Below are 10,941 nucleotides of genomic sequence, written 5' to 3' on the forward strand. Positions count from 1 at the left end.
CACCACTACCCCCCCCCACCTCCCGGCCTCTTGTCTATTAGCATGGCAATGAGGAGCTTCTGTAATTCGATGCCCGGGAACTGGCGAGAACGCGAGCTGAGCTTTCCGGAAAAGGCCGGGGGGTGGCCAGGCCCTTCGCCCTCCCTCTCATCTCGCTCCCCACCCCTTTCTCCTCCCCACTAGATTTTGCTCAGGGTGCCCTAAGTAGCTGGAGCAACTCTGGCGGCTAGATTTTGAGGGGTGGGGGAGGGGGGCTAGAGAAGGATGACGCTAGCGGACGTGGTGAGCGTAGGGGCCGTGCTGTGCGCTGCAGGCCATCTGCTGGCTCCCTGGGACCCTGGAGCTAGTGTGTTCTAGCTGGGGCCACAAAGGGCCAGACCACAGCTTCTGCGAGTACATTGAACTCACCCCCACCCCACCCGCCGATTTAGGAATGGTAGCGCATCCTATACCCACCCACCCCCCATTCTACTGCACGCCTGAAATGGGGGTGGAGGCTGGCAGGTGGGAGGGGCGGTGGACAGATGGCTGATGGTGGACAGGACACTTTCCTCTTCCCAACACCACCTCCTCCCCCTTTGTAACTGACTGTTTAGTTCTTCGCGGGAACGTTGAACTCTCCCTAGAGAGCAAATCTGAGCATCATCCCAGGCCAGGGGTCCTGTTCTCCATCACCCTCATCCTAGCCTGATGCTGACTAGGTCGTTAATTGCTGTTTACTATTAGGTCTCATGTCAACCCTTGGCTTAAAGGCAGAAAAACAGAAGCAGAGAAATAATGTCTTCCTGGGTAAAAAGAAATCCAGAGATCATCCATGAAGCTTTACAGTCAATGCTATGTAATTTTTACCCTTTCTAGTGTATTATTAATACATCGGAATCCAACAGATGAAATTTATATGAGGATTGCATGTGGATTTGGGGTTCCTACTCCCCTCTAGTTTTCCCTCCCCGGTTAGAGGTATGTTTTGCTTAAGGCAGGCAGATTTCAGATGTTAGTGAACCTTTCAGGTTTCTATTTTCTGTTCTCCACATATATAAAGCTCCCCCAGCCCAGCCCCTTTCTCTCCCCTCCCCCAGGAGAAACGCAGACTCTCTCCATAGCAAAGAAACCACTTCCCTACATATTTCCCTTTGAAATGGTATTCTGTGACCTTTGACCCATACCCCCAAATATGGTTAGGAGAGAGCTAAGGCAGAAAAACACACTCCTGCCCCGATTTCAGCACCTGGGTAAAGGGAGAAGGGAAAAGGCAAGGCGGCCCTCCTGGAGGCGGCTTCCTTGGGAGCGCCAAACCTCCGACGAAGGGGAAAGAAGGAATTCCCGTAGAGGAGGTCCGTGCTGGCATTGCGAACGATCTGTTTTCCCGGCAAAAACTCGTCGGTACGCCCCCCCCACACACACACACACTGCTTTATAGCTGTGTCCCTTTTTAGGCCTCCTCCGCCGGGGTGTGCGCGACTCTCTTGGCTGCCGAGCTGGCGCCACAAAGCCACGCCGAACCGCAACCGCTCTGCTTCCTCTGCTAGTTCGCAGCCTCGGCGCTCCTCTCCTTCCACCTCCCTTCCTTTTTCCTGGCCTCTTTTCAGGGCCATCACGGGTTCTTGGGTTCACACGCTCGTAGTGCACACAGGCCCGCAGACTCACGGATGGCGACCCACCCGCCTCCGCGCACGGCTACCGGCTCCCTGCAGGCCGGGTTTTCACTGCGGAGCCAGCTCCGCCCCGGCTGGCCGCCCAGAGTGCTGCTCTCCCGGAGCTGATCACAAAGGCAGCCTCCCCTGGCATCGAGCCCGCAGGCTTCCGTAGCTGGGTTCCTTCCCCACCTCACTCCCCTCCCCCCTCCAAAACCTGGGGCTCCTTCCGCGGTGTTGGAGACCCGGGTTCCTCTGGGCAAGTAGGCCAGCGCCCCACGACTCGAGCTAAATGTCACGGGAGAATGGGTGAAAGGCTAGCCTGGCCAAGATTTAAATGATAGCCTGCAAGCGACTCGCTGGGTTCAAAGTTCCTCTTTCTGGGTTCTTCTACTAGAAAGGGAAAGAGCAAGGAGACAAAACGCCGCGGAGGCCGGGGGAGCTGTTCATAGCATCCGCGGCTCAGCCAAGCTGTTGTTTTAAAAGAGCAATAAAAATGAATTATGACTAAACGCCTTCTAACTTAATGCTTTCGGACGGGAATCCCCGGCAAATACGTAAGAGGATTTTTATTTGTGCATGTGTTCCTGCAATTGATCTCCTTTGATGACATTCTCATTCATAGAAAGCGTTTGATTTATGAGCGTAGGACGAATGCAAACAGCAGCGCAGCCCTGGCCGCGGCCGGCAGCCCAGCTCCACTCGGCGTCTGGGGCTGGAGAACCGCCGGGTCCTCATGCACCTCTGCCGCTGCCAGGATTTAGGGGGGGTAAGAAGATGGGGGAAAGATGGGAGCAACTCAAAGAGAAAGACTGAGATTTCATTATAGCTTCCAAGCTTTTGCTGTTAAGAGCCGGGTTCTTAAATCAACCCGCCCCCCACACATGTTGCTTAGCCTCTACGTTTTCTCACGGTAAGTAGTCATCAAAACATAGCTCAATAAGGGAAAAACAAACATGGGGAGACATAAGAAGGGGGTAACAGAACAACCCAGTAACACACGTTTTATTGATATTTCATTTAAAGTGCTTTCTCTCTCTCTCTAAATCTGCGTTAATCTATTACCTAGGGTGCAGAAACACTCCACTTTAAATCTCAACTTGCTAACCTGACTTCAAAGCTTTAATGATTCACTATTTGCTATGTAAACAGATTTAAGAATGAAATATTGATTGATTTTTTTTTTGGTACTGAAAATAAAAATCCTAGAATGACTGAACCAGAGGTTTGGAAAGAATGCTTTCTGAAGTGCATTTTCCAACTCCTAACTACTGTTTTGTTTTATTTTTATTCTTCTCTTTCAGGTCTGTTTGCCTGGACCCATCAACAGCTGGGAGGCTAATCAACTACTCTGAAAATGGATTGGGGGGGGCGGGACGGGCAGAGAGTCAGTGGAGGAGGGGATTGGAATGTAGATGTTTTAAACAAATGTGTATAAATAAATGAATTGTTGATAACTTAGTTATTGACCTGCACACTAGTGGCTTGTTAAAGAAACTCTATGTTTCTCCTTCCTGGAGTTGGGAGTTTCTGTAGACACTTTATTTCTCCACTTTCAAAATCTTGGGCTTAGACCAATACTGAGGCTGCCCAATCCAGTTTCTATTACCAAATTTAAACCTATGGCTTGAACTGCTGCAATGAAAAAATGAAATCCATTCCCTTGGAAAAAAAAGAAACTTTTCAGAAGCCCCTAACCGATTTCTGGCTTTCTTTTTGTTGCTGTCTATTGAAGATTTTGAACATGCCCACTAAATAAATATATTAAAATTGAAAAAGAAAATAAATTGTGACCAGAATTTTATTTACCAAGTTAGACTAAAAGAAGAAAAAGAAACCGTTATGAGCTTGGAGAAAGAGGGGGAGAAAAAATAAGAAAGCTACTTATAGCAAAGGAGAATTTATTCTACCAAAAATACGCATGACAATGCATCCTAATGTTATACAAAAATAAAAAGAAAGTGAAGATACAATTATATGATCACTTTCTTGCAGGCCTTGTATATTGCTTCAGGAAATCACATAGAGGGTGGTTGGTTTAGACTTAAAACAACTAAAACTCAAAAAGAAAATCTGTAAAGATGGCACTGAAACTGGGTCAGGGGAACCACTAAACAGAAAATCCCCAACATTTAAAGGAAGAGAGGGTAGGTCAAGAGGAAAATAAAATAGAAATCAACTCTCAGAATAAAAGAAGGCAAAACCACCTGGTCAGAGGGGTTTTTGTTTTGTGATGCTTTGTTTTGTTTTAATGTTTTTAGTAATTCAGATGCTGCAAGTCGATTGTGGTGAGTGTGTCTGTAAAAAAGTCAAAACTGTCAGCTGAAATATCTACTGGACTGTCCAGGGAACCTGGTAAACTGGGAGAAACTGCATCTGAAAGCTGCAGGCAGGAATCTGTGGAAAAAACGTTAAAGTCCTGCAAAGAGGGGACCTCCAGGGCCTCGGGACTGTCATTGTTTAGGCCAGAGCCACAGTTCTGGCCCATTGTTGACAAGCAGTTAGGAACAGTGGGTGACTGGTGCTGAAAATGTTTCAGATTTTTCTCATTGCTGGTTAAAGGCGAAACTGGGAAACTTTGGGAGTCACCATTGTGTCCATTGGGAGCTTGCTGCTGAGAGAGGGCATTTTGCTGAAAAGTGTAACCTTCCCTCTCCAGAAGGGCCCCGGAGACGCTGAGAGCTTGCTCAAAGAGCGACTTCTCTTCCTCATCTTCCTCCACTTTCTCGGAGTCTTCCAAGCTTTTAAATTTCCCTTCACCGTTTTGGTTCTCCTTGCACTGAGTCTGCCTCTTGTGCTTCATCCTCCGGTTCTGAAACCAAACTTTCACTTGTCGCTCAGTCAAATCCAGTAGCGCTGCAATTTCCACCCTTCGGGGTCTGCAAAGGTACTTGTTGAAATGAAATTCTTTTTCCAGCTCTAAAAGCTGCGTGTTGGTGTAAGCAGTTCTCAGGCGCCGGGAGCCCCCGCTGCTGCCATCGGCGATTTCCAGGGATTCTGCGGAAAGGGAAACCAACAAGAGACACACACACAGTTGGAGGTGGAAGGGTCCGAGCAGGGTTATTCCACTGGAGAATAAATATAGCAGAAAAGATGAACTGCAACAAAATGGCCGCCTCTAGATGCAGTAGAGCTATTGTGCTGCCTTTCCTGAGAACCCAGCCCAGGGAGACCCCATGTCTCCCACCTCCATCAGAATCTTGCCTGTAGCTCCCCCCAACCTTTCCATCCGGGAGCAAACTTTATATTAGCCACACCACAATTTATAATTAATGCATCAGCTGCTTAGCTGAGCAAGAGCGATCTATCACTCTTCATTACTGTCAAAAAGCCAAACTCTAGGACAACTAGACAAGAGGAGGTCAGTTCCAACTCAAATAAATCATCCCACATTATACAAGTTAGGGAAAGTTTCCCCCCCTTCTTAAATATATATGTGTGTGTGTGTATGTCTCATTGTGGAGCCCAGCATCCCTTTTCTCTCCATCAAATCCATTCCTGAGCCCACAAGGGAAGGGAAGGCAGCCAAGCATCTCTCCCTCTCCCCCTTCTCTCCCAGCCCACGCTCCCCTCCCCCCCATAACCGCTCTCGGGCAGCCCGAGGGGGAAGAGGGTTCGGGGACCTAGGGCCAAGTCTTTGGACTGACCTTTGTGGCTGAGGCAGGCAGGGCCGGCGGCGGCGGCGGCGGCCGAGGCGGGCGGCAGAGCGGTTTTCTTGGCCGCCTTCTTCTCCTTCATCCAGGGGTACTCTGGTGGCTGCAGGGCGCCGGCAGGCACTGGACTGCCGCGGCTGCCCGCGGGGCTCGGCTTGGGGCGGCCGCCAGCGCCGTGGCGAGGGTGACTGCCCGGGTTCAGGCTAGGAATGGTCTGCTCAAAAGGAGGAGGAATCAGTGTCGAGTGTGAAAGCGTCGAGGTCTTGATTGATGAACTTTGAAATGTATCAGCGACAGGGGGAAAAGATGTCAGGCACTCAGCGAGCGACGGCTGGCTATTGATAAAACCAATCTCTCGCTCAAATTCGTAATTCATGGCCTTCTCCTTGGAGCCCCCTCGGAGAAAAAGTTCCCTCTTCTGGAGGGGTTTTGGGGGGGCAAGGCCCAGGAAAAAGGCGAGTGCGGAGGAAAAAAAAATCTATCATAGAAGATCGCTGCTGGGGTGTTTTTTTTCTAATTCACTGATTACAGCCGTATGGGGACCGCGCTACTATTAAACTATTGAATTCATGGAGACAAGGTTGAAATTGGACCGAATTGGCTGTCACATGATTGCTTCTGCCCAATGACAATTTGGGCTTTAATCAAAAGAAGCCACTGTCTGTTTGATTGATCCAAAAAAGTCGGGAAGGAACGCCTCATTGGGGGCCAGTGAGGCTTTATTTACACTTTTTTCAGGGCAAAAACACATATATGTGGATGTGGGTGGGGATGCCTGGGAGTGTGTGGGGGCGAAGGAGCCTGCCTGCCTGCCTGCCTTCTGATCAGCAAGGACGGGTGTGCGCCTGGAAGAGTGTGTGAGTGTGTGAGTGTGAGCCCTACTGCCGGTCCCGCCGGCGGCTGCCCTCTGCCTCCCCCGCACACTCCGAGCATTGTTTGGGACTGTCGGGAAGACGCCTCGCACCTCACAAATCATTTAAGCACCTCAGTCTGACGCCTGCAGTCATTAACAAAGTAATCCATTAATCTTCAAAGTTTTGACACCCGAGGGCCCCCCGCATCCCAGTCACATAAGTTCTGCTAAGGCTGCAGGAAGGAGCAGAGAGGGGAAATGAGACTGGAAGAAGAAAAGAGAAGAGAGTGGAGTGGCAAAGGGAAGATGGGAGAGAGGGGAAAGAGGGACAGAGAGAGGAAAGAGAGAGGGAGAGGAGAGGACAGGAGAGAGAGAGAGAGAGAGAGAGAGAGAGAGAGAGAGAGAGAGAGAGAGATTCTTAAGGGGATTTTCTCCCTTTTCTTTCCCTTTTCCTCCTCTTCCTTTTCTTAAGCCAGTTCCAGAATCTCCAGATCTGATCTCTCTGCGTCTCTGTTCCCTCTGCCCCCCCCCCTTTCATATTTTTGCTCTTCTCTCCTCATCTCCTCCCTCTGCCTCCTCTATCCTCTCCTTCCCCTCCCCTTCCCGCAGCACTTCACTTCTCCCACCAAAGCCCAGCCCGGAGTGCGCGCCTCGGACCCAGGACCCTGGCCCATTGTTAAGTCAGCTCTTCCTGGGCAGTTATGATTCTGGCTCCGGCGGGAAGTGGAATACGGGAGGCGACCTCGAAGCTTCCCGACCTTCCTGCTCCACCAACTTTCCAGGAGTGGCTCGAGAAAGATAGATGCATGTGCCAAGAGAGACAACCACCCCGGGTCCATGTGTCCAAACCCTTGTAGCCAGGGCGGCGCTCAGCCAAAGAAATGCCGCCCCGAGCAGGCGCGTGCGGCTCCTGGCATTCTGGGTTTCATACCCGTAGGGCTCGGGTGCGGTGAGTATTTCTGATTTCCAGGAAGCGTTTTGGAAGTTAGCATCAGGAAAGGAGAAGGTGCCTGCTTCTCTGTTCTTTTTCTTTTTCTTTTCCTCCTCTTCTTCTTCGCCTCATCCTTGTCGCTCTGGTTGAGGGCCGGCTGAATTCCAAGCAGGGAGTGCTCCCCAGCAGCCCGAATCGGCTCCCCTACCTTCCTTCTCCTCAGCCACCAGGGATGTTTGCGCTTGGGTTTTATGCTGGGAGAAGGCACTCCGCGGATGAGAGAGGGTGATTCTGGAGGAATTATAAAGGTTCTCTTTCTCACTCACTTTCTTCCAATTTGGAGACTGGAGATTGGGTGTATCTTGAACTATGCTGGAGGGTTCAAAGGCTAACACCTTTAGGTGTCAAACAATAACTTTCTAAAGATCCACCAAGCCAGAAAGAGCGAAGGAGATTGAGAAAAATCTGAAGGTATCTCTCCACCTCCCCCCGCCCCAGGATGATGATTCTTTTTTGCATCCTTTGAAATGGACTGAGTGATCAGACTCTCCCAGGCCGGCAGGCAGCAGTGGCAGGAAAATAAATCATTCTGATGGCCAGGGAGAGAGAGGTTGGCTGGGAAGAAAAATCTAGTAGAAAACAAGAAAGTCTGACCAAGGAACAAGGGTGGAACTCCATCTCAGTGGCCGGCATCAAAGGGAGGTTGGGTGAGAAATTGGATATAAAGTGGCCTCAGTCGTTGAGGAGCCCAGAGCATCGCCTTACAGATAGAGATGCTATTTTGGAAAATCTGAAGTTTTTCAGTTTTCTTGCTTTTATTCCAAACAAAGCTCTGAAGGAAGTCTGGGTGCGATCAATCTTATTCACCAAAAGCCTTGACAGCTTCTGGCCCTTAAGAACACATTTCAGCTTCGAGCTCTTTCCAAGATCAAATGTGGCCGAGCAAAGAAGAGAGCAGGAAACGCAAGTAAACAAGGAAAACTAGTCTTTTTAAAGATATCTTTTGGAAGTGGAAAAACTTATAAGGCTGCTTTTAGGAAAGGTACTTTGCAGAATCTGGGATGGTGGCTTTTGGCGTTTGCTTTTACCAGAAAAGATAGAGGGTTAAAGGGAGGGGGAGCTACAGAGAGGGAGCAAGGCTGCCCCCATATCGCTGAGGCTTTGTCAGGGTCTGCGTGGGTGAGAGCTTTCTGTTCTCCTCAGCAGCCTTAATTCAAATACCATCTGGAAGAAACCCCTTTTCTTTGACCAACACTGAAATGTTCCCCAAATCTATTACTTTAATGCAAGCGGCATTTTAATAAGAATTTCTTTTTAATATCTAGGAAGCTGTGTATGAGAATCATTTTTTTTTTTTGAGAGTCAAAATGAATGTCTTTGGCAAGATATGGGAAATCGTATTAGATTCTCATTTTAAAATCTTTCCCCTGAAGAAGGAAACCTCCTAACCATTCCTCCCTCAGCTAAAGAGATTTTAGAAATGGGTTTAAATAGTGGTATCCCTGACAGAAGATGTTCTTACTGGATCTCTCTCCCTATCTCTTTCTCACACATACATTCACTTCCTTATTATATATACATATATATATATATAATGATTACTTAATAGAAGAATCTTGTGTCTGCTTAGCCTACACATTCCAGATCTGAACAATCAAAGGGGTGGAAGCTCCAGCTGACGCAAAAACTGGCTATCCAGCCTCTGCCTTTCCAAGGTTTGCCATGTAGGGAGGGTGGGGTGGCATTGGGAGAAAATGTACTTCCTCAGCCCATATTTAAAAGAAACATATATGGAAGCACCAGGACAGACGTCCGGGGAGCATCGCTGACTGTGGAAGAAACGCTTGCATTTTCTGAGTCTTTTTCCTTTTTTCTTAAAATATAAGGTTTCCTAAAAGCAGCTCCTGCGGACCCAGCTCCAGTGCCTGTTTCTAAAGACCATCTGAAGAGCTTCTCAGGGGGGAGATAGAAGCCATGGTGATGGATATTTTGGATTGCAAACAAAATGGCGACATTTTTTCACCTCAATCCAGGGAGAAGGGAGGTGGGGGTTATTTCTCACAGTAGATGTTCCTGATCCCCAGACGCAAGTGGTTCCTCACTTCCAGCTTTGTGAGGGATGCAGTTCTGAGGTTTACACCTCTGAGTTTGATCCTTCTCCAAGCAATCCTTTAAGATGAAAATATTTAACTTCCTTGTGCCTGCTTTTGCCTCTGCCAGTCAGTCAATAGGCAGTCTTATCTTCTATCCAGGAGCAGAAAGGTAATGTTTAGCTCCCAGAGTATCAAATGAAAGAGGTACTTAACAAAATTGCATTTTTATTAGAAAGATTCCAATCCCCTGGCCTCCCTCTCCCTGGGGCCATAGGGAGGAAAACTGGAGAGGAAATAAATCCTGAGAATGCCAAATCCTAAATTTGCGGAAGAGTTGGTGCTTAGACTCGAGCAGTCCAGGAAAGGCTCAGGGAGGCCTCTCTGAGCTTAGTCGTCTTTTGCCGGAGAACTGGACTAGCTTCTATTTATTTCTAACTGCCTACCTCCAAACAGCGAGTTTAGCAGAGATTCTTTCTTCCTGGCGCCGGGGAATCCCGTTGCTCCTGGAAAGTGTTCGGCATCCTCCTTGTTGCAGGCTCTTCCCCGTTTAAGGCCTGCGACGTAAAGCTCTGACCGGAGGACAATCGCCCGAGAAGACATTCAAGCCCGATTCCTCCTCGGGGCCTGCGCGGGCACCTGGGCGCCCCGCCGCGCATCCAGCGTAGGGCCATTGTTTCTCCCGCACTCGCACTCCGCAGTTCCAAAGCCCGCAGCCGGCATCCGTGGCAGCTGGGAACCAGGCTGCCCAGCGGGCTGGCCGCGTGGCGTTTCCAAAACTGCTGCCGCTAAGAGCTCCGGCTGCCCTCCGAGAATTCGCCAAGCTCCCAGATGAGTCGCCTGGCCAAGCCCCACGCCGGACCCGGAGGGCTGCTGCGGCCTGCCCAGTCAGTTCATCACCGCCGGTATTCCACGCAGATCCCCATCTTCAGCCAAAGAACCCCTTCTGCACACGGATATTATTCAGAATAAAGACTTTATTTTTTGTTGTTGTTTTGTTTCTCAGAATGTGAGCAGCAAGGAATGTAGAACTCTCAAAACAAATCTAGCATTTTTCGGGTTTACAGATTGATTTTTCGGTTCTGTCGGATGTTACAAACCTAAATCACTGTTTTCAAAAGCTGGAACCTCTCTGACATTATTGCATCATTACCGTTTTTATAAAGGAATTATATTTCCCTTTCAAATAAGTGTTTTCTATGTACGCCAATACACCATTGAACAAAAGGCCCAGAAACCTTCTGAACAACCAGGGTACAGAATTTCTTTAATATAAATACGAACAGATGGGGATAAATAATATTTAAAACTTATTCAATGCTTGCAAAAAAATATAAATAAATCTGACTGTTCACCAGCATACACACACGGAAAGACGTACACTTAGTTATCCTTGCACAGGGAGACCCTGTTTCAAAGCGCCTTTGATTTTTTTCTCGCTCTTTACAAGAAGTGCAATTTAAAAAAAAAAACCTAAAAATTAAAAAAAAATAGTAATCGCTTCCCTTCGGGAGCCATAATGTACGAACAAATTCACATTGAAGAACTCGACTAGAAATTTGTTCATATACCCTGTTTCTGATCAAAGAGTAGAGAAGGTAAAGGGTGCAGGGCCAGCGGCCCAGCGAGGATGGGAGGAGATAAATATCGCTACTGATACTGACAGCCATTCCAGCAACCAAGATTGCTACGTCACATAAACTATAAAAAGTTGTTACAAAAAAAAAAAAAAAAAAACAGGGGCGGTAATAGAGGGGAGACAGAGGAGAGAAAACAGGGA

At 48.4% G+C, this 10,941-nt stretch overlaps 1 protein-coding gene across 1 annotated transcript; it reads right to left on the minus strand.

Annotated features, from left to right (window-relative positions):
• Positions 1–3,515: 3,515 nt before the first annotated feature.
• Positions 3,516–5,939, minus strand: HOXA2 (homeobox A2). The gene is made up of 2 exons (XM_004676795.1): positions 5,282–5,939; positions 3,516–4,631 (listed from the first exon to the last, which is right to left on the minus strand). Exons 1-2 carry the CDS (start codon positions 5,661–5,663, stop codon positions 3,892–3,894), a joined length of 1,122 nt encoding a protein of 373 aa, XP_004676852.1. The 5' UTR covers positions 5,664–5,939; the 3' UTR covers positions 3,516–3,891.
• Between the last annotated feature and the right edge of the window lie 5,002 nt (positions 5,940–10,941).

Source organism: Condylura cristata, unplaced genomic scaffold, assembly GCF_000260355.1.
Source record: "Condylura cristata isolate star-nosed mole 26May11 unplaced genomic scaffold, ConCri1.0 scaffold00005, whole genome shotgun sequence".
Taxonomy (NCBI): domain Eukaryota; kingdom Metazoa; phylum Chordata; class Mammalia; order Eulipotyphla; family Talpidae; genus Condylura; species Condylura cristata.

Excerpts from the sequence above, each read along its gene's own strand:
- HOXA2 (XM_004676795.1), bottom strand. The coding sequence starts at position 5,663 with ATGAATTACGAATTTGAGCGAGAGATTGGTTTTATCAATAGCCAGCCG. Across the intron at positions 4,632-5,281 it reads TGCCTGCCTCAGCCACAAAG|AATCCCTGGAAATCGCCGAT; the intron begins GTCAGTCCAAAG and ends CCCTTTCCGCAG.